The 23,716-nt window shown below is 44.6% G+C and overlaps 1 protein-coding gene across 2 annotated transcripts in view; it reads left to right on the plus strand.

The window, feature by feature from the left end:
* The window catches only part of TIAM2 (TIAM Rac1 associated GEF 2), a 132,483-nt gene that overhangs the window by 16,594 nt on the left and 92,173 nt on the right, over positions 1–23,716 (plus strand). Inside the window, exons 4-7 of one of the 2 annotated variants that reach the window (XM_030809864.1) lie at positions 528–700; positions 4,003–4,227; positions 20,712–20,897; positions 21,577–21,723. In XM_030809864.1, the coding sequence (XP_030665724.1) occupies positions 528–700; positions 4,003–4,227; positions 20,712–20,897; positions 21,577–21,723 (731 nt within the window). Of the gene's footprint in view, positions 1–527; positions 701–4,002; positions 4,228–14,189; positions 14,258–20,711; positions 20,898–21,576; positions 21,724–23,716 lie in introns of those variants that run through there. The other variant, XM_030809865.1, reaches the window with a different exon arrangement.

Below are 23,716 nucleotides of genomic sequence, written 5' to 3' on the forward strand. Positions count from 1 at the left end.
TTACCATGCTCTCCCTCTTTCCCCTCCAGCCCACTTTTAATTTTTAAACATCGAAGCCCTCAACATTGTCTTTGGAGGAAAGCACAGACCACAGACTATTTCTGTGATTCTGTGTTCTCTTCCTCTGGGCATGTCCATAACTTTGGCAAAATAAACTTCTCAGTGGATCAAGACCTGTCCTAGATACTTTTTGGGTTACAGTAGAATGGGCTAAATAACCCTGCCCACCTTAGGGCCTCTGTGGGGATTAAATAAGCCAGTGCATGTGCGGTACTTAGAAGAGTTAAGCAACAACTTATTATTTGGTATTGTTATTACTGATATTACATTTACAAAGACATCGCATTTTCGTTTAAGTTCATTCTGATACAACTTCGTATACTTCAGATGCCACTTTTCCTTGTTTACCATGTTTCTGTCGCATGATTCACTCAGGTGTTTTTGAAAAAGTGTATCACTTACCTTCCCAGTCTTTTCCTATATCTCCAGGTCTCACCGGGATGTTATTTTGCTTCTCTGTTTCACAGGATGCACGCTGCTGTTTTATGAGACCTATGGGAAGAATTCCATGGATCAGAGCAGTGCCCCTCGGTGCGCTCTGTTTGCAGAAGACAGCATAGTGCAGTCTGTTCCAGAACATCCCAAGAAAGAAAATGTGTTCTGCCTCAGCAACTCCTTTGGAGATGTCTACCTTTTCCAGGTACTGCTGGTACTTTGTAAGTGGAGGTAATAGTTTATGTACTGCTAGAATAAGAAGGAACAGAAAAGGCAAAACTTGGAAATGAAATTGAATAAATATTTAGTCAGGCTTTGGATTTGGCCTTAAGCAACTGCCAAGGGCACTGGGGAAATAGCAGTACAACCAATCCAGTCATTCATCCAGAGGGCACTTTTCAGGTGCCTCTGAAGTCCCAGGCTGTGGCCCATGAGATGCTCATTGGGACACAAAGAGAAAAAAATCATGATCCCTGTTTTGGAGTAGCTGGTGATCTAGTGAGTGCAATGGTCGAGATTCCCAGATGTGGGGCTTTTAAAATGAAGCTTGGAGAATATTGATGGGAGAGGCTTGGGTTCTTCCCACGAATCTCAGTGGATGTCAAAGGTTTTCAGGAAAACCCTCATAGACAAATGCTGTGAGGTCTCATTTCCCTGTGGAAGTGGTCTTGGGATCTTAAGATTCAGGTTATCTACCATTAGAATTTTCAGTGACTTCCTAGCCAATGAGATGTTGCAGAACATGGCGTTACTGAGCCATCGGTATTGGGGTCAGGCTTAGGTTTGAATCCTGGCACCTTTGTTAGCGTTGAGTTTGTACGTGATCTTGGAGCACGTACCAGACTTCTCTGAGCTTTGGGCCCTTCAACCAGTAGGATAATAGTGGCTTACATGATTGCCGTAAGAGTAAATAACACCGTGTGTGTGTTAAATGCTAAATAAATTCTAACTTGGTGATTAATATTAACTCAGAAGAGGTGAGAGTGAGAGCTGGGGAGTGAAGTGTGCTTCTTAAATGTCCCTCATCTAAACCCAGCACTTGACATACACACAGTGTTGGCTGTAGGATACAGGAAGTTTCATGGAAAGCCTCGTAAAGCCTAGGTTTAGATCTCTCATAAAGATGGTCCTGGGTGCCCTCAGAAGCCCTGCAGAGTAACAGTGTTCTCTAGGCCGACGTTGGGAGTCTAGAATGCTCTGAAGTGCTCCCTCCTGGGCGCTTACCCAGCACTGTTGGGTTGTTGTACTGCTATTCCCAACCTGACTTAACTTACTAGAGCCAGGGCCTGAGATTTGATTTTCCTTTTCTTAACAGAAAGGTTGCTTACAACCTTCTATGATGCTTTAAAGCAAAGTAATGAATTTATGTTAGTCTGAATTGTAAGGAAGGTAAAAAAACAAACAACAACAACAACAAAACCTTAGGTTAAATCTGCACGGACTTCTTAGGGGTAAGTGTGAAATGAATGTTTTATTTTGTGATTCAGGTAAAACATCCTTAGTTTTGGGAGTTTTCCCGCCTGTGATCACAGCACTTTGGAGGCTGAGGCAGGAGGATGGCTTGAGGCCAGGAGTTTGAAATCAGCTTGGTCAACATAGCGAGGCCCCATCTCTACGAAAGAATAATAAAAAAATTAGCCAGGCATGGTGGTGCGCACCGGTGTTCCCAGCTACTTGGGAGGCTGAGGCTTGAGGATCATTTGAGCTCAGGGGGTCAAGGTTGCAATGAGCTATGATTGTGCCACTGTACTCCAGCCCAGGTGACAGAGTGAGACCCTGTCTTAGCAACAACAACAACAAAGTTTTCCCAGGTGTTCTGTTTTGTGATCCCAGAGGCCACTTGAGGTTTGACCCTGTGACTTGAATGTGTGTGGTTATTTCTAGACATCAAGAGAAATGGAAGTACTTTTCAGCCTGCTTAGAATCATACCCATTTGCCCATTTTATTCAAACTTTGCTTATTGTTTTTAAAATATTTTTCTTTTAAAAAATGTATTATTATTATTATTTGAGATGGAGTCTTGCTCTGTTGCCCAGGCTGGAGTACAGTGGTGCGATCTCAGCTCACTGCAACCTCCACCTCCCAGGTTCAAGCAATTCTTGAATTCCTCCCTCAGCTTCCCAAGTAGCTGGGATTACAGGTGCCCACCACCATGCCTGGCTAATTTTTTTTTTTTTTGTATTTTTAATAGAGACTGTGTTTCACCATGTTGGCCAGGCTGGTTTCGAACTCCTGACCTCAAGTGACCTGCTCGCCCTGGCCTTTGAAATAGTGCTAGGATTACAGGCATGAGCCACCACGCCTGTCCTATTCCTATTTTTTAATTGACGTGGGGACTTACTGTGTTCCCCAGGCTGGTCTTGAACTCCTGGGCTCAAAAGTCCTGGGATTACAGGCATGAGCCACTGTGCCCAGCCAAAAATAAAATATTTTTCTTTTATAAAAATAGTATATGGTCTTTGTGTTAGAAGTCACTGAAAAGTAGAGAAAGGAAAAACCTTCATATATTCAAAGACAATAGCATCATTTTGTTTCCCCCAATATACTTTTATTTACGTTGTTTTTTTTTTTTTTTTGTATTGAGGCCATACTGTAGATGTAATTTTATATCAGGTTTCAAAATTTCATATTCTAGTCCTAATGTTTACTCATTCTGTTAAAATTCCGAAGACAAGCATCCTTTATTTATTTATTTATTTATTTATTTATTTATTTATTTTTGAGACGGAGTCTTGCTCTGTTGGCCAGGCTGGCGTGCAGTGGCACGATTTCGGCTCACTGCAACCTCCGCCTCCTGGGCTCAAGTGATTCTCCTGTCTCAGCCTCCCGAGTAGCTGGGATTTCAGGCGTGCACCACCACACCCGGCTAATTTTTGTATTTTATTTATTTATTTATTTTTGAGACAGAGTCTCACTCTATCACCCAGGCTGGAATGCAGTAGCATGATCTCGGCTCACTGCAACCTCCACCTCCCAGGTCGAAGTGATTCTCATGTCTCAGCCTCCCAAGTAGCTGGGATTACAGGCATGTGCCACCACGCCCAGCTAATTTTTGTATTTTAGTAGAGATGTGGTTTCACCATGTTGGCCCGGTTGGTCTCAAACTCCTGACCTCAGGTGATCTACCCGCTTCGGCCTCCCAAAGTGCTGGAATTACAGGCGTGAGCCACCGCGCCTGGCCAAGCATCCTTTTAGAGAGTGGCGTAATGTATCCTGAGTGTGTCTCCCCTCTTGTTCTTATCACTCCTGTGTTGTTGGCTAGCACTCGTTTCTGGTTTTAGTTCCTGCCCTAGTCAGAGCTCCGTGATGCTTTCTGCTCTGCTCCTAATGTTCTCTGAGTCCCTCTGAACCTGAGTTGAATGGTTGAATGTGTTTTTGAAGTTAAGCAGCTTGTATGCAGTGCAAGTACTTCTTGGGTTTTGCGTATCTAAGCCCAGCCTGCCATTTTGGAGAGCACTTTAGTGGTAAAATGATTTGAAACAGGCTTTCTCCCTCCTTGTGTGTAGGCCACCAGCCAGACAGATCTAGAAAACTGGGTCACCGCGGTACACTCTGCTTGTGCATCCCTTTTTGCAAAGAAGCATGGGAAAGAGGACACACTGCGGCTGCTGAAGAACCAGACCAAAAACCTCCTTCAGAAGATAGACATGGACAGCAAGATGAAGAAGATGGCAGAGCTGCAGCTGTCCGTGGTGAGCGACCCAAAGAACAGGAAAGCCATAGAGAACCAGGTACTGTTTGTCTACACCTGAGTTTTCTTCCATTGCTAATGTCACTTGTGCAGTGACTGAACGCATGCTCTCGTCTTGGTGGTATTTCTTGGCTCACATCTTGGTGGTATTTCTTACGCCTGGGGGAAATAGTTTCTGTGGTTTTTCATTTTAGGTACCTAATGTTTGCCATTTTGTGACGTGGGTGATATGATATGCTTTACGACCTTTGGCGGCTCTGTGTATATACTGAAATATTTTGTGACCCAAACTTAATTTCTAATTTGATTAATGCCTTCTGGCCTTGATGATACACTCATATATTGTCATTTTCTGAACAAAATCCATACAATAAAACCACTAGAAGATTAGACAGGTAAGATTCTAATACGATGGCTTTGGAAAACGTGGTTTGGTATAACAGCTGTTTCTGTGTCTGCGGATTGCAAAAAAACTAATTTTTCTGATTATAACAGAGAAGCAGCTAACGAAATGCTTTCTTTTCTCTGCTGCAGTTCCATATTCATATAATAAATGGCTGGTTCCTATGGCATTTGCATTTTAGAGAAGGGGAAACAGTTTGAAAATTTTTATTTCCCTTTGCTCAGACAACCTAAACACTTAGACAAGTGTTAGTGGAATTTTGAGCATCCCTATCTTAAGTCAGGTTTCCTAGGAGACAGACTTTGATAGAGATTTAGATGTAAAAAGTTTTACTGGGAATGCTCTCAGGGACAACGCCAGCCTGGAGTGAGGGAGCAGGATCTGGGAGGGATAAGTTGCATTGTGATGCAGCTTCTCCCACAGCGAGCTGTGGAGCTGGGAGGGCCATTCAGAGTTCTGCGTGGAGGTGAGGTGGCCAGCCTTTGTCCCCTCAGGCCAGCAGGGCAAGGCAGCTCCCTTCAATAGAGGTCAGTTACTATGAGGGGATCTGTGTGTGAGCTGGGAAAAGGAAAGCAATGCCTCTGTCTTGAAGGGGAAACGCGGGTGATTCACTATAGAATCCACTACAGCCCCCTCAAAAACCAGTTGTCAAATGACCTGGGAACTTGAATGAGGAATGGGATGAAGATAGATAGTGAGCATTTTTCTTCCTTTAGTTACTTGCTAAGTTATTACAGAGAAACCAGTTTCTTTAGAAAAAAAATTTCATGGTAACACAACAATTTAGACATACTGTGACTTATTGGAAAGGAATTTTACATACGGTGTTTTATTTAAATTGCAAATTAAATCATACCTCTGTTTATGTCTGAATGTTTAACCTTGTTTGGAAATTTTTTCATCTGTGTATATATGAAGAATTCAGCATGAGGCTGGGTGCAGTGGCTGACGCCTATAATCTCGGCACTTTGGGAGGCCGAGGCGGGCAGATCACCTGAGGTCAGGAGTTTGAGACCAGCCTGGCCAACATGGTGAAACCCCATCTCTACTAAAAATACAAAAATTATCTGGGCATGGTGGTGGGCGCCTGTAATTCCAGCTACTCTGGAAGCTGAGGCAGGAGAATCGCTTGAACCTGGGAGGCAGAGGTTGCAGTGAGCCGAGATTGTGCACTGCACTCTAGCCTGGGGGACAGAGTGAGACTCTGTCTAAAAAAAAAAAAAAAAAAAGAATTCAGCATGAGTAGGAAAAAATTTCTGTCTAAAAATAGGAAACTGATTAAAGGCATGCATTCACTGATAGACCGAGAATTTGGAATAATGTATCTGTTGGCAATAGCAAAATAACCAAATAATTCTGACCTCTGCCCCTCATTAATCTTTTGACTCTATCTACCTTTGCATCTCCTTTTCTCATCTCTCTTTTTTTTTTGAGACGGAGTCTCGCTCTGTCGCCCAGGCTGGAGTGCAGTGGCGCAATCTCGGCTCACTGCAAGCTCCGCCGCCCGGGTTCACGCCATTCTCCTGCCTCAGCCTCTCCGAGTAGCTGGGACTACAGGCGCCCGCCACCACACCCGGCTAATTTTTTGTATTTTTTAGTAGAGACGGGGTTTCACCGTGGTCTCGATCTCCTGACCTCGTGATCCACCCGCCTCGGCCTCCCAAAGTCCTGGGATTACAAGCGTGAGCCACCGCACCCGGCCTACCTTTTCTCATATCTCATGTTGCCTTTCTCCCATCTCAGTTCTTTCTCTCTTGCTTATTTTCCCATCTTCAAATACTGGTGTACCTAATAGATGCATCTGGCTTGAAGAAAAATAATTATAAAATATGGACCCCGTTTCTAAGAAATTATAATGTAGTTAGAGAACAAGCCTTATGAACATGAAACTAAAGGACATTCTAAAATGATCGAAGTTAGGTGACAGCTGGTGTAGTCATCAAATATTATGGGAGATCAGAGGGTTGAGGTTGTACTGTGATCTTGAGGAAATGAAGACTTCCTGGAAGAATATGGTGTTAAAAAATTATTAAGAGGCGTGAAGGATTTCCAGGCTGGAAGGGTGTTGGGCGAGCGTGGAGAGACAATTGGAAGTGACTGAGTGGTGGCCTGGGGCTCTGGAGCACACTGGAGTCAAAGGTTTGGGAAGTGACGAGAGTTGGCAGTTAGGCTGGACAGGCAATACAGCTTTTTCAGTCTGCGTCTTAGTCTGGAACAAAATACTGTAAACCGGGTGGCTTATAAAGAAAAGCAATTTATTTCTCAGAGTTCTGAAGGCTGAGAAGTCCAAGATGAAGATGCCGGCAGATTCAGTGTCTGGTGAGGCCCTGCCTTCTGGTTTCTAGAAGCATCTTCTTACTGTATTGTAGCATGACATGAGGGGCAAGGGATCTTTCTGGGCCGCCTTTTATAAGGCCACTCATCCTGTTCGCGAGGGCTCACCATTATGACTGTCATGTGCAGTGGATGAAGCAGCAAAGGATGAAAGACGCCGTAACTTAATGCGTGAATCACACGGTTTATTGGCATGCAAACAATTCTTAACAAATATTGGTATTTTATCCCCATTCACGCTACACACACCTCTTGTTTGTCACCTTGTTAGGACAGGTCGGGGATCTTACATGAATAGGCACAGGATTGGTCACAGAAGTTCTCAGGCATCTGGGAATAGCTTCCTCTGGTATCAAGGCTGGAATGTTGAGGCTGAAACATTCAGTCGAGGAGATGGCAAGCCTGACTCTGGGTCCCTTTCGGGAGTGGCAGCATCTCATCCTCACGAGTCTGTGTCTCAGCAGAGCAGGTCGAGCTGCCTGAGGGCTTCTCTTTTAATAGTCCCTGTTTAGGGATCCACCTGTGTCTGGTTATCTTGAAGGTTGGTGCACCCTAGCATGTGATGTCGTCCCAGATTGGAATATCCCAATGCAGTTGGTCTAGACAGATGTGGGCGTTCTGGGCATTCTGGCAGACATCTGCACTTACAAACTAACTGTGATAACATATTCACACTACACCCATAAATTGCACTCCAAACAATGACCTAATCATTGCCCCTTTTAAAAAGGCCCCACTTCCTAATACCATCACCTAAAGTGTTAAGATTTCAACGTACGTATTTCGGAGGGACACATTCAGCCCATAGTAGTCTTGTATGCAAGGCTTAGATGGTAAGGTTTATTTTATACTCTGCATTCAAGTGGGGGGATACAGGTTTTTAAGCTGAGGACAAAGCATGATGACTGTAGTGTCTTTGGAAGATTAATCAGGCAGCAGCTTGGAGGACAGAGTGGGGCAAAAGGTGTCAGGCAGTGGCGTGGCACTGTGCTGGGTGTGTAGATACAAGGGCCTGGTCCCCAGTGGCACAAGTTCAACAGTTTACATGGAAAATGTATAACAGAGTGCATAATTTTCTGTAATTCTATAGAATCTTTTTTTTCTTTTTTCTTTTTTTCTTTTTGAGACAGAGTTTTGTTCTTATTGCCCAGGCTGGATTGCAATGAATGGCGTGATCTTGGCTCATTGCAACCTCCACCTCCCAGGTTCAAGTGATTCCCATGCCTCAGCCTCCCGAGTAGCTGGGATTACAGGCGCCTGCCACCACGCCCGGCTAATTTTGTATTTTTAGTAGAGACAGGGTTTCACCATGTTGGTCAGGCTGGTCTCGAACTCTTGACCTTAGGTGATCCATTTGCCTCAGCCTCCCAAAGTGCTGGGATTACAGGCGTAGGCCACCACGCCTAACCTCAATCTTATAGACTCTTAAAGACAGTAACTTATACCCCTGAGTGGAACTGTTGCTCAACCAGGAAATGCCATTTAAACTCCAAAGTACAAAAGAGTTTTAACGAGGAAGCCAAAACTGCCAAGAAGAATGCAGGAGGTGGAAGGCTTTGGGATCCGACGAGAACACAGCTGCTGACATTGCTGAGGGAGAGGCTGCCCCCACGAGCCCAGCTTGCATCCTCTCAGGCCCTGCCTGCCCCTCTTAAGGGGCTCACCCTGCTCACAGCCAGGGGGCGTTCAGCTCCAGTGCAGCCGTACCTCCCGGCTCTCTGTCTGTGTGGAATGTAGGTTGGGAGGCCATGTGGAGGTGATGGGACAGATCAAAGAGCCTGAAGGAGACACGGTTATCCCAGAGTTTTCTTTGTATCATGTCTCACCCATGGTGCTGATTTCCCAGGATCCAGCAGCCACAGCCTGTCTATCCTGAGATGAGACTTGTGGATTCGAGTGTCTCAGAGTGTTCAGAGCACCCCAGTCAAAAATCTCATCCGGACCGTAATCATAGTCCTGTCGAAGGGATGCCCAGCTTGGAGTTTTCAGGTCTTTGGGTAGGGTCAGATGTTTAGGGCTAGGGAGAGAAAAGGGACATTTGGCAGCACTGAGAGGCTCCTGCCCTGTTGTGTGAGTGGTGGTGGCGGGTGGCGGTTTCTCTGTGGCCACAAGGAGTCTAAGCAGACATTTTAAAAAAAATTTAAATTTGCATTAAATGCAATTGTATTCCCTTGTCCATAGTTTGTAAATGTTTAATTGATGACATCATAGTTGGTGCTATTCTCTGATTAAGAGGGGAGGTTACTTTAACATAAACCCTTACATCTGGATGGTCAGGTGGCCTGAAGAGAAACTGTTTCAAAGAATGAGGCCGAGGTGGGCAGATCACGAGGTCAGGAGATCGAGACCATCTTGGCTAACACGGTGAAACCCCGTCTCTACTAAAAATACAAAAAATTAGCCGGGCGTGTTGGCGGGCACCTGTAGTCCCAGCTACTCGGGAGGCTGAGGCAGGAGAATGGCGTGAACCCAGGAGGCGGAGCTTGCAGTGAGCCGAGAGCGCGCCACTGCACTCCAGCCTGGGCGACAGAGCGAGACTCCGTCTCAAAAAAAAAAAAAAAAAAAGAATGAGGGTAATTATCACTTGTGGCCCATTATCCATTCTTTGACAGAATCATCACTTTAGTTATTTTAAGCACACCTTTCTAATACTACTAATTTTTCATTTTTGGTTCTTCCGTCTCCGTAGCCCATGCCCTAACCCCTTCCTGTGTCCTCCCCACACTTCCTTCTCCCCTACACCCTTCTCCCAACCCCTGCCGTACATGCACTCCCCTTCTCATGTTATTCTTGTGAGTTTCTGTAACAGACAGTTGAGATTGATCTTAGAAATTCTTGGCCAGGCACGGTGACTCACGCCTGTAATCCCAGTACTTTGGGAGGCTGAGGCTGGAGGTTCATTTGAGGCCAGGAGCTCAAGATCAGGTGGGGCAGCATAGCAAGACCCTATTTCTGAAAAAGAAAAAAAAATTCTACCTGAAAGTATTCTTCTCACCGTGTTGCACTCTTTGAGGTTATGATTTAGTCACATGTTCCTGAAGGGCTTTGCAGTGCATAGCCTGAGTTATGTTTGCTGTGCCCGCTGTCCTTGCGTCCTTTGTCAGCAGGTTGTAAAGAGAGCTGTTTGCTCTTTTTTTGGACAGAGTCTCGCTCTGTCACCCAGGCTGGAGGGTAGTGGCGCAATCTCGGCTCACTGCAACCTCCACCTGCTGGGTTCAAGCAATTCTCATGCCTCAACATCCCGAGTAGCTGGGATTACAGGCACCCACCACCACGCCCAGCTAATTTTTGTATTTTTAGTAGAGATGGGGTTTCACCATGTTGACCAGGCTGTTCTCAAACTCCTGACCTCAGGTGATCTGCCTGTCTCGACCTCCCAAAATGGTGGGATTACAGGCGTGAAGCCACCGTGCCCGGCCAAGAGCTGTTTACTTTTTTTTTTTTTTTTTTTGACAGAGTCTCGCTCTGTCGCCCAGGCTGGAGTGCGGTGGCACGATCTCGGCTCACTGCAAGCTCCGCCTCCCGGGTTCACGCCATTCTCCTGCCTCAGCCTCTCCGAGTAGCTGGGACTACAGGCGCCCGCCAGCACGCCCGGCTAATTTTTTGTATTTTTAGTAGAGACGGGGTTTCACCGTGGTCTCGATCTCCTGACCTCATGATCCACCCGCTTTACTTTTTGCCTTCAGGCACAAAGACTGGGAAACATTAAGTGGGAACAAGTACTTGCTTAAAATTGCTTTTATGAGGTATTTGACAAAAAAAATGTAATGTGAAGGTACAAAGGCACAGGTATTTACAGATCAAGACCAATCAGAACAGGGTCTCCAAAATATTCCCTAAGCATTTAGCTTTCTCTAAACTTCCTTTTAAAAATGTCTGTAAAAGAGCAGTGCTTTATCCACTTAGCATTTTAAAATGTCAATAAATATACATTTATTTATGTAGCTTCCTCCCCAGCGGTTTTCCCTGAAAACCTCAGATGTAGTCATTTCTAGCCTAAAAATAGAATGTACAATGTAGATGACATCGTGAAACAGAAATTCTCTGGAACAGGTTTTCTTTGAAGTACATGGGTGGAGAAGATCCTTTTTGAAATAAAAAGGCACTATCACAGTTGTAACGTACCGGCTGAACTGCATACGGTCAGTGGTCACATGCTCTGGCCGTGTCCTGGGCCTCTTGGGTGTTTCTGGGGCAGGATGATGCAGCTTTCATTTGAGCATGTCCAATGTGGACCAGATCAAGCCGCCATCCACACGCCAGATCGCCTTTGAAGTTCCCAGGGAGGAAGAGTTGTAAATTAAGTCCAGTTAGTACTTTATTTGCCTTTCCACTTATTATTTCAAACAAGTAAACAAGGACAAAACCTCACCACCCTTAGGCAGTCTTGGCATTCTCCCAGATGGCATCCCCCATCCTGCCTCATTATGTGCGATTTCCAGGGGAGACAGGCCTGCTTCTGTGGTTAATTAGGCTGGAGAGGGAGGAGGTGGTTGTACTACCAGGGGGTGCTGTGGGGAAGGAGGAAGCGCTTGCTAGTAGGGTTGAGACTGCTCTGGGTTTTGTGAAACGTGGGCTTTATTTTAAATATTTACTTAAATACAGTTTTAAAATCATAAAGAGGATGGATTGCATTTAGACCACTGGAAACTGGTGAAGAGAACAATGAGAACAAAGCTTTGAGGAAAATGAGAGGATACCGTGGTGTATTTCTGGATGTGTACAGGGGGAAGCAGTTTGAGGAATAAACCACTGGAGAGTAGCATATTTGTGAGGGGATTTGAGGGAGATAAAGCCAGATTGTGGAGGTGGTGGGTGAAGATGTGAACTTTATTCAATAGGCAATAGGGAGATGGTGAAAGTGTTATTTTTTATTTTTTAAGGCAGAGTCTTGCTCTGTTGCCCAGGCTGGAGTGCAGTGGCATGGTCTTGGCTCACTGCAACCTGTGCCTCCTGGGTTCAAGTGATTCTCGTCCCTCAGCCTCCTGGGCAGCTGCAATTACAGGCATGTGCCACTACGTCCTGCTAATTTTTGTATTTTAGTAGAGATGGGGTTTTGTCATGTTGGCCATGCTGGTCTCAAACTCCTGACCTCAAGTGATCCACCTGCCTCAGCCTCCCAAAGTGCTGGGATTACAGGCGTGAGCCAACGTGCCCAGCTAGAAGTGTTTTTATTTTCTATTTTTTTGAGATGGAGTCTTTCTCTGTTGCCCAGGCTGGAATGCAGTGGTGTGATCTCGGCTCACTGCAGTCTCTGCCTCCGGGGTTCCAGCGATTCTCCTGCCTTAGCCCCCTGGGTAGCTGGGATTACAGGTGTACGCTACCACGCCCGGCTAATTTTTGTATTTTTTGTAGAGATGGGTTTTTGCCATGTTGGCCAGGCTGGTCTCGAACTCCTGACTTCAGGCATTCTGCCCGCCTTGGCCTCCCAAAGTGTTGGGATTACAGGCATGAGCCACCATGCCCAGCCTGGAAATGTTTTTGTCAGGAGAATAAGAATGTTTGGTTTAGTTCGATGAGCGTTTGTTCAGTGCATACTCTGGGTCAGGCAAATGTGCACAGACTGGAGACTCAAAGAAGTCACTGTCTCTGCCCTCAGGGTGCTCTCAGTCTAGCAGGTGACAGACAGTTGAGCATACAATTTCAGCATAACACAGTGATTCAGTGCACGTGGCATTCCAGTGCCGTGGAAGACAGAAATGGGAAATACAGCCTCACGTGTAGACACGGAAGTCCCTGGAGGAGGGATGCCAAGTTGCTTCTTGAAGAATGAGGAGTTCACCAGAAGAAGAATAGACAGAGGTCTTCCAGGCCAAGGCACAGTGGGAGCAAATGCAGTGTGGTTATAGGTAGGTGGTGAGAGGTAGACAGGGGAAGTAGGACTGTCTGTCACTTTCTCCTCCCGGTACCACTGCAGAAGCCTCCAGTTTCGCCCTTCGTCCGATGCATCTTCCATACAACAGCCAGACTGGGTTGCATCTGAAAAGCACATCTGGGTCAGACGCAGTGGCTCATGCCTGTAATCCCAGCATTTTGGGAGGCCGAGGTGGGCGGATCACTTGAGGTCAGGAGTTCAAGACTAGCCTGGCCAACGTGGTGAAACCCCGTCTTTACTAAAAATGCAAAAAGAATTAGCCAGGTATGGTGGCACACACCTGTAATCCCAGCTACTCGGGAGGCTGAGGCAGGAGAATCGCTTGAACCCAGGAAGCAGAGGTTTCCGTGAGCTGAGATCACACCATTGCACTCCAGCCTGGGCAACAGAGTGGTATGTCTCAAAATACATACATACATACATGCATACATACATACATACATACATAAATGTAAATAAAAAGCACATGTGATCCTGTGATTGCCAGATAAAGTCCGTGATAACCTCTCCCCACCTTGACCTTTATCTGCAACTCCCTTCTGCTCCTTTCTGTGGGTTTTTCCTCAGGCAGAGAGGACTCCTGTGCTGTGCACAAATGTGCCCTGCTCCCCTCCGCCCTGTTCATCTGGCTCACCCCTTCTCGACTGTCATGAAGGGTTTAGGGGTCGCTTCCTCCAAGGCGCTGTCCTTGATCGCCCTCTCGCCCATTCCGTCAGGGAGCCCCGCTCTCCTCCCACAGTTCTCCATGTCTGTGCCACTGCTGTCATCTGTGGCTTTGTCATGATTTCTTCATGTGTAAAATTGCTCCTGCTATCGAATACATGCTCCTGGAGGAACTGACTTTTTTTTTTTTTATCTCTGAACCCTCGATGCCTTGCTTGAGTTAGTGAATGTGTGGAAGCACCTCCGTCTCGTCTGTCCAGGGATGCTGTCCTCTTTACTGCAGGAAACAGAGTTCTTCTCTGAGGCAGCCCCCACCCCACTCCACAGTGTTCTAGGCCTTCCTGCTTCACCCCCGGCTGACAGAACCCCTCCTTTTGCCCTGCCTTGTTCTCATGCTCCCCCTCCCTGTTTTATCGGAGCCTCTGCCTTAGGCCATTGTCATATGCGATTTCATAGTAACTCCGCAAGGTAAAGATGTAGATATAGCACCAGTTTGATGGATGAGTAAATAGACTCTTAGGAGAAGTATATTTCTTGTCTTTTTCTTTCTTTCTTTTTTTTTTTAGAATTAAAAAATTAAAAAAAAAATAGAGATGAGGTCTCACTATGTTGCCCAGGTTGGTCTCGAACTCCTGGGCTCAAGTGATCCTCCTGTCTGGGCCTCTCAAAGTGCTGGGATTACAGGAGTGAGCCACTGCACCCAGACGAGAAGTACATTTTCTGTGTAAGTACCATGCACTAACTGATTGCGCCACTGGAGCACCAAGAAGGACATTTGCTAATGTCACACAGCTGGTAAGTGGTAGAGCTGGGATTTGGACACAAATCTTTGCTCCTAATTCATAGGTGCTACTGCTCCGTAAGACTTGGGTAAATCAGATGATGCTTTGCTTGCTAACTAAACAAGGTGATGAATTGTTTTGTATGGACTAGAATCCTTGATTTACTTGGATTTTTCAGGTTGATTTGATGGGAATTACAGTGATTAAAAAACTGAGCGAATTTTTGGGTATGGGAATTACATCTCAAAGGAAAACAGAACAAAACCGAATCTGTCAACTTTAGCTGGTTGTTCTAACTACTGTTAAACTTGAGTGTAATCTATGTCACTAGCTGGTTCTTCTGTGAAGATAGGTTTTAGTATTTGGAAAGCATGGAACGGGAGTTTTTCAGCTTCTTACACCAAGAAAGAAACATGAATTATCTTATAGGACAAACCTAGTAATAGGCAAATGACTACTGCGATTAAATGACTAAATGGCAGAAAATATTTTTCTAGGACTGCTGGGTGTGGCAGGAATGTACTTGTCATCTTTTTTAAAAAAATCATTATTCATTTGTTATTTTTAGCATTAGGCTTCATCCCTCTCCCTCCCACTTTACTACAGGAGACCATAAGCTTTCTGAGTTCATTAAATCAGTAAAGCTGTGTTAGCAATAAAGAGGAAAATTTTGCATTGAATTTGTGCCAATGTTTAAAAATGGGAGTGTTCCCCCATGATTTTGTTATTAGTAACTTCCTTTCACAATGAAAGATAATGAAAACCTCCTTAGAGTGAGTTTTTTTCATTCTTGTCATTTTTATGTTTTGAGCATGGGCATTAAAAGAAACAAAAGCTCAATCTATACAGAAGTTACGTTTTTTCCTTTTTTTTTTTTTTTTTTGACAGGGTCTCACTCTGTTGCCCAGGCTGGAGTGTGCAGTGGTCCTGTCTCGGCTCACTGCAGCCTCGACCTCCTGGGCTCAAGCTATCCTCCCACCTCTGCCTCCCACAGAGATGGGACTACAGGCGTGCGCCAACCACACCTAGCTGAGTTTTGTGTTTTTTATAGAGATGGGGTTTCACCATGTTGACCAGGCTGGAAGTGTTTTTTTTTTTTTCTTTTTATATCGTATCTTGATGTTTATCTTTAAATAATAAGGAAACATCTAGAAACTTATCAGTGTTTAAAGAATTTAGGAAAAGGGGGTGGGGTGTCTTGGATTAAAAGGAACTGATTTTAGGCATTTTAGTTTTTGATGTTAGAAAAAAATATCTCCAGAAACACCTTGATAAATGTGGTCAGGTAATACATTACTATTTTGGTGATTATTATCATTGAACTGTACTGAATCTCTAAACTAACATATATAATAGCTAAAAGATTGTCTTTTATTCCTTTACCCTTTAAAATGTGTATCTTTGTCTTTTATGTCACCTTCTGAAGAATTCTTATAAAATGTTTTTCTTTCAAGTTAACATACTTTAAATTTGGGCTGGCTTTGAATGTCCAGGCTGGTAGGATATTGAAATGTAAAGTGTTCAATATGAATAGGGCCACTAAGTGAGAGTGTGGTAGTCTTACCTCCTTCTCTGTAGAATACCTGGGGTTATGGGCAGAAATAAAGTTGACAAGTAAAAATGTAAATGAAAGTTGCTAAGGTCACTATTAGGATAGTGCACAGGTATCTTCCTATGAGTCAGAAGACCTGGGAATCAGGGACCCCGTTATAGCTACTTGAGAGTGTCCCTGTCCCCCACATGTTGTTCACATCAGAATCGGCTTTGGGTCTGCTAGTCAGGTAGGGCGAGCTTTTTACATGACTGGTCAAATTGCTTCTCTTCTGGACTTAAGTCCCAACTGCTGAGAAATGAAGGTATGGTAATATCAACTCCTTTGCAATTTCATTGCAAAGGTTAACAGCCTTTCTAAATACTATAAGGTCTGTTGTGAGCCTTTGGGTCCAGCACTTGTACCTCTTCCTTCCCTCTAAGGAACCCAAGCATCTGAATCGGGGGCCTCACCATACTTTTACTTGAATACTCTTTCAAGTTCCTCTCTACATTTTTGGCCAGTCTGTGGAAAGAAAAGTCAAATATTTCATATTGATTCTTATTTAACCACAAATCTTCATTTAAGCTCTGGAACTGATTCTTTCTATAAAGAACCATGACCTTAAAAATAAGATGACTATGATCTTTCAATATGGAATAGATATATTAGTAAAGATGGCTTACTCTGCCACAGAGATCTACAGAGATGAAGGCTGTGTGAATCAGGGGTCTCCAGAGAAACAGAAACAGTAGGATGTGTGTATACCTGAAGAGGTGTGTGTATGTGTTTGTGTAGGGAGAGAATGAGAGAGTTTTATTATAAGAAATAGTTATGGAGAAGAGCAAGTCCCAAGGTCTGCAGGGTAAGTCAGTAAGCTAGAGACCTGGGAGAGCCAATGATATAGTTCCAGTCTGAGTCTAAGGCATGAGAATGAAGACAGCCAATGGTGTAGTTCTAGGCTGAATACTGGCAGGCTCAAGATTGAGGAAGAGCCCATGTTTCATTCAAGTCCAAAGCCAAGGGGGAAAAAAAGCCAGTGTCCCAGTTTGAAGGCTGTCAGGCAGGAGGAGCTCTCTGTTACTTGAGGGGGGTGTCAGCCTTTTTGTCCTCTTCAGGTGGTCAACAGATTGGATGAGGCCCACCCGCATTATGGAAGGCAGTCTGCACTCCTCAGTCTACCCATTTAAATGTTAATATCTCCCAAAACATCCTCGGAGACATACCCAGAATAATGTTTGACTAAATATCTGGGCACCCCATGGCCCAATCAAGTTGGTACGTAATATTAACCATTACACAGGTGGACCGCTTTGAGCTCAGGAGTTTGAGACCAGCCTGGGCAACATGGCGAAACCCTGTCTCTACAAAAAAATGCAACAATTAGCCAAGCATGGTGGCATATACTTGTGGTCTTGAGAGGCTGAGTTGGGAGGATCACTTGAGCGCAGGAAGCAGAGGTTGCAGTGAGCCAACAATGTGCCACTGCATCCCCAGCCAGGGTATCAGAGTGAGACCGTGTCTCAAAACAAAAACAAACAAACAAACGCTCCAGTCAGGATAAGGATAAGAAGGATAAGGAACATTGTTGAAATAGAGAAGTCATAAGATTACTTTTCCTTTGCATTTTCTACTAAATTAAATTTTAAATGAACTCTACAGTGTACAGTTTATTGAGATACTGGTTGTCTTGAAACTTAATAAAATATAATCAAGACAACAAACGTCTTGATTTTTATAAGGTCTCCTTTGGGCTATTGGGGTGTCTCAGCCCTGTTGACTTTCCAACAAACCTAAGCATCTGAGTCCATGTTCTTCCTCTGAATTCACCTGTATTTTGTCCCAAGATTTGGGTGGAGAGGTCTATGAGTGCTGAAGATTATTAAAGTGTTTCTGACAAAACTTTACGATTCCCTGTGTATCATTTGGGATGGAACTGTCTTTACGTCTCAGTGCTGCTTTGATGTGTAGTCACCTAAGTACATTAAATAGTGCTGTTAAAAATACTTTTAAAACTACAGGACTCAGTGCAAATACAAGAGATTGTCTTCTTCCCCAATCTATGGTGATTGGCATAGACCTGGATTTTATTTTATTTTGTCTTTTTTTTTTTTTTTTTTTTCTGAGATGGAGTCTCACTCTGTTGCCCAGGCTGGAGTGCAGTGGTACGATCTCAGCTCACTGCAGCCTCCACCTTCTGGGTTCAAGCGATTCTCTTGCCTCAGCTTCCTGAGTAGCTGGGATTACAGGAGTGTGCCACCACACCTGGCTAATTTTTTTTTATTTGTATTTTTAGTAGAGATGGGGTTTCACCATGTTGGTCAGGCTGGTCTTGAACTCCTGACCTCAAATCATCTGCCCACCTTGGCCTCCCGAAGTGCTGGGATTACAGACATGAGCCACTGCTCCCGGCCTTTTTATCTTTTTAATCCACCATGGATTGCATGGGCATCTTTACCTTCTGGTACCCAGTGACTCATTCATTTTCTTTTTCTTTCCTTTTTTTCTTTTTGGAGACAGTCTCGCTCTGTCACCCAGTCTGGACTGCAATGGTGTGATCTCAATTCACTGCAGCCTCCACCTCTTGGGCTCAAGAGATCCTCCCACCTCAGCCTCTCAAGTAGCTGGGACTACAGGCATGCACCACCATGCCTGGCTAATTTCTGTATTTTTTGTACAGACAGGATTTCGCCATGTTGCCCAGCCTGGTCTCAAACTCCTGGGCTCAAGCAGTCTGCCCACCTCAGCCTCTCCCAAGTGCTGGGATTACAGGCGTGAGCCACCGTGCCTGGCTGACTCATTCATTTTCTTTCCTCTTATATCTTCACCCTCCATACAACCTTCAGAAAATATCTGATAAACTGTTTTACAGTGAGGCATAAATGAGTGTGATAAACTTTAATGCATTATCCAATCTAGAAATATCTACATATTATTAGAAGACGAAGGAATCCATCTATAATTGTGGACTTTCAGGAATCATCTGGAGAGAAGATGTTTGGGAAACAGAACTGAGATTATAGTTTTTACTGAACCTTAAGTAAGGTGTCAGTTTGTACCCATCCATCACCCTGGAATCTGGAATTCTCTAATATGGCAGGACCAGGAAGAGACTTGCAGTTTCAATTTGAACTGGCTTGTTAGCATAGAACAGGAGTCATCAGTAAGGCCACACACCAGAATCCCAGAAGGTGCTCATGAAATGTAAACTTTCCTAGGCTTCAGATCTAATGGATAGAATCTTCAGGCATAGAACCTGGGCATCTGCATTTTTTAAAAGCCAACAGGTCATTCTGTCCATTCAAGGCTGATACCAGTAGGCCACCACGTTGCTAATACGGGTATATAGGATCTTAAGTGAGGTTAAATTCTTTATGGATGTTGACATTGTTTCAATGCACCTTGGAACGTCACTGTCTTGCTGACAAATGATGATGATTAAGAAATTCTTTGTTTAGATCTTGTGACTGTTTTTCTTTCATGCAGAAAAGTTGTGCAGCGACCAACCTAAGAAATAGATACAGAGAACTTGGAGAAGGTCTGGGGAATGCCCAGAATTTGTAATACTTTTCTATGAGGAGAGACTGGAGGGGGCAGAGTGTCCAGTGTTGGAAATGCTTCAAAGTATCATTTATCCAGAATGAAGAATTCACCTAGAAAGCTTAGTGTGAAAGGCTGGGATCCGTCTGGGTGCTCAGCAACACAGCAGAACTAGAGATGCAACTGGTGTACCTGAAATGACCTAACTCTTCACACTGCATCCTTTATTACAAGCGTTCACTTACAGACCTTCTCTTGAGTGTTGAGATTGCTCTCAACACCTTTTGAATCACAGCTTTCTGTTCTTCTCATTCTTCTGCTGAGTCCCTATGTTGGCAAGTCACAAGAGCCTCTCTTCACCTATTATTAATAACTTATCTTTGCATGAAGGTAATACTTGTAGGTAATGCATTTTGACATCTTTGGCAGAAAGGAGAGTGGCTCCCAGAGTTTGGCTTTACCAACTCATGACTTAAGTTTTGAAGAAGTTCATAGGAACTTCTGTGGTGTAAACAGCTGCATATACTTTAGTTTTATGTAGATGTACAGATGGCAGTTATTCTCCAAGATACTTACTTAGGAGTATTCTTAGTAAGGACAAAATTCCATTTGTCCTTATCCCTGAAGTCCATTTGCTTCTTATTGTTTTGAGTCATTTACTCAGAATGAACAGAAACATAGAGTCACTGCTTTTATTTATCTGGCGTCTGTTTGTGTGCAGTTCAGTTAATCCAGTTTAGGATCAGGGACTGTAAATGTGAAGGGAAATGAAGCAAAGTGAAAAAGCTGACTTGCAAATTGCATCCTGTTTTCAGTCAGGGTGGTTTAGAGTGTTGGCATTCTCCAAACATCATGCCTTTTTGGCATGTCACTGTATTGGGACCACCAGCTTTTGGTTTTTGTTTTCGTTTGGCTATCCTGATGAAATGAAGTGCCGGATGACCCAGTGCATTTTTTTTTTTTTTTTTTTTTGAGACGGAGTCTTGCTTGGTTGCCCAGGCTGAAGTGCAGTGGCATGATGTTGGCTCACTGCAACCTCCACCTCCTAGGTTCAATCCATTCTCCTGTCTCAGCCTCCAGAGTAGCTGAGATTACAGGTGTCTGCCACCACACCTGGCTAATTTTTTTTTTTTTTTGGCAGAGATGGGGTTTCACTATGTTGGTCAGGCTGGTCTCGTATGCCTGACCTTCAGTGATCTGCCCGCCTCGCCTCCCAAAGGACCCCATGTATTTTGATGGAAGGGATTGAGATGGGGTGAGCAGGAAAGGCTAATTTAAGCCATGCAGACCAGCTGAAGCTAATTTTTTCTTCAAGTTTGCGAAAGGGATCACATTTTCATTTTAACCCATGAAAACTTTTAATTTTTATTTAAATCACCTCTGCTTTTGCTTTAAGATCCAGCAATGGGAGCAGAATCTTGAGAAATTTCACATGGATCTGTTCAGGATGCGCTGCTATCTGGCCAGCCTACAAGGTGGGGAGTTACCGAACCCCAAGAGTCTCCTTGCAGCTGCCAGCCGCCCCTCCAAGCTGGCCCTCGGCAGGCTGGGCATCTTGTCTGTTTCCTCTTTCCATGCTCTGGTAAGTTCCTGAGGAAGGCTGTTTTTGCAGCATTCGGGGAGGGCTGTGGATGCTTCCCCTTTCTTCGGCTTGTTGCCATCGGCGCTTGTGGGGCTTGACCCAACAACTGACACCTAGAGGCCAGGTCACCCGGAGGCCATGGGCCTGGGGATGAAGGAGACCAGACGTCATGCTGTAGAGCCCCCAGTTTCTCTACTGCTTATTCTAGAGTCCAGCAGCTAGTGAATGGTTACTGCATGTTCGTCTCTGCCTTTCTGTGTGTTCCACCACCTACCATCAGGAAAGTGGGATCGTGGAGAAGGGGCAACAGTGGCGCGAAGATTAAAGGATGGATTAAAGGTTGTTTTCTCTGTCCTGCAGAGTGCCCTGTCGGGTTTTTTGAAGTCATTCCCATTTTGGTGGCTTCTGTGTGTTGTGTTGGCTCAGCTTAGGGGTCTGCAGCGGTTTTGCTGACACCGCTGCCCACCATGGAGAGACCTGAATGTCATGACTTGTGTTATCCAGATGAGAGCGGTCTATATGGTGGATGCTTTCCTGGTATTTCAGACATGCAGGAGCTTTTGGCGATAGTCAGAATGCATTTATAGCAAGCAGAGCTCACTTCCTTAGGGCAACTATTAATTTTTTCTGCCACTCAAATACTAAGCCTTTAGATTTTTTTAAAACTGTTTTACGTTAGGTATGTTCTAGAGATGACTCTGCTCTCCGGAAAAGGACACTGTCACTGACCCAGCGAGGGAGAAACAAGAAGGGAATATTTTCTTCGCTAAAAGGGCTGGACACACTGGCCAGAAAAGGGAAGGAGAAGAGACCTTCTATAACTCAGGTGAGCTCTTCAGCATGGGAACAGCAGACTAGAGTGAAATTCCTGAAACCCCTAATTTTCAGCCTGCTATAAATCATCAATGTTCATTCTCTGTTAAGAATGAAATCAGGCCAGGTGGGGTGGCTCACGCCTGTAATTCTAGCACATTGGGAGGGCAAGGCAGGAGGATCACCTAAGCCCAGGAGTTCAAGACCAGCCTGGGCAACAGAGTGAGACTCCATCTCTACAAATAGCCGAGTGTGGTGGTGTGCGCCTATAGTCCCAGCTACTCGGGAGGCTGAATTGGGAAGATTGCTTGAGCCTGGGAGGTTGAGGCTGCAATGAGCCATGATTTTGCCACTGCACTCCAGCCTGAGTGACAGCGCTAGACCCTGTCTCAAAAATAAAAATGAAGGCCGGGCACGGTGGCTCACGCCTGTAATCCCAGTACTTTGGGAGGCCGAGGCGGGCAGATCACGAGGTCAGGAGATTGAGACCATCCTGGCTAACACGGCGAAACCCCGTCTCTACTAAAAATACAAAAAATTAGCTGGGCGAGGTGGCGGGCGCCTGCAGTCCCAGCTATGCGGGAGGCTGAGGCAGGAGAATGGCGTGAACCCCGGGGGGCGGAGCCTGCAGTGAGCCGAGATCGCGCCACTGCACTCCAGCCTGGGCGACAGCGAGACTCCATCTCAAAAAAAAAAAAAAAAAAAGAAAAGTTGATTCAAAGGAATCAGCTCTTAGCATGCACTTTTTTTTTGCCCAACGAAACTGCACAAGTTGCGGTATCTATCCTGGCACTCCTGAAGAGGTAGTCACACTGCGTGCAGTGCTTAAGAACAGAAAAAATAAGAATAATCAGAAAATAATCCACACTTTTCCTTCCTTCTAGTACTAATATTTATTTTCTCATAGGTTTTATATTAAAATAAATGGAAAATTAATAATCAGAGGAGTGGCAGCTCAGTTCTGTTGATAGGGCTGTGGATTTTGCTCACTAAATCCTTAGAGCATGGCCTTGGGGTTTTGTCATCCCATTTTAGAGACGAGGAGACTGACACTTGAAGAGTTTAGTTATATCACTTACCTTACCCTGTTCACCAGCACCAAAGGGCAGGCTGGAACTAGTTTCTGCCTAAGTCCACGGTCTTGAAACACTGGAAAATTGCTGGTTCTTATTTTCACTTGGGGAGGGGTGGCTCTTGTAACATTTTCTTTTTCTTTTTGAGATGGTCTTGCTCTGTCACCCAGACTGGAGTGTAGTGGTGTGATCTTGGCTCACTGCAACCTCTACCTCCTGGGTTCAAGCGATTCTCCTGCCTCAGACTCCTGAGTAGCTGAGACTACAGGTGCACACCACCATGCCTGGCTAATTTTTATATTTTTAGTACAGACAGGGTTTCACCTGTTGGCCAGACTGGTTGTGAACTCCTGACCTCAGGTGAGTGATCCACCCACCTGGGCCTCCCAGAGTGCTGATTACAGGCGTGAGCCAGCGTGGCTGGCCTCTTCTAACATTTTCATTAAGGAAAAATAGCCTAAGCACATGTTGGTGAAATGTGGCCCAAGTATCGTACATTGTTTTCAGAACATTTTGAATATGTGTATTTCATGGTGCACCTGTATTTCATGATGCAGGTGCGTGATAATGGATTTTATCTTGCTGATTGATATGTTTTAGGATTATTCTGTTTCAAAGCTGTTGAAAAAACAAGTTATATGATGACCTGATCATTCAGGTGAATAGGGAAATTGCAATTAAATCTGAAGTTTTTGCTTTTATTTTCAATGAGCTGCTGTTTTTCTGATTATGTTTTCAATATCATTGGAAAGAGTCACATTTTGTTGGATCTTTGTTTTCTAATTTGTATATGGCTATTTATTTGATAACGCTTTTGTGAATTAGGTAAGTAAAAGGGCCAGTATCAGTTCCTTTGACGTGTTTAAAACCTTGAAACAATAAAGTTAGAGGTGGTGGAGAGTGCGTTGGTTGATTAACAGACAGCAGAATCAC

Source organism: Nomascus leucogenys, chromosome 3 (genome assembly GCF_006542625.1).
Source record: "Nomascus leucogenys isolate Asia chromosome 3, Asia_NLE_v1, whole genome shotgun sequence".
Lineage (NCBI taxonomy): Eukaryota > Metazoa > Chordata > Mammalia > Primates > Hylobatidae > Nomascus > Nomascus leucogenys.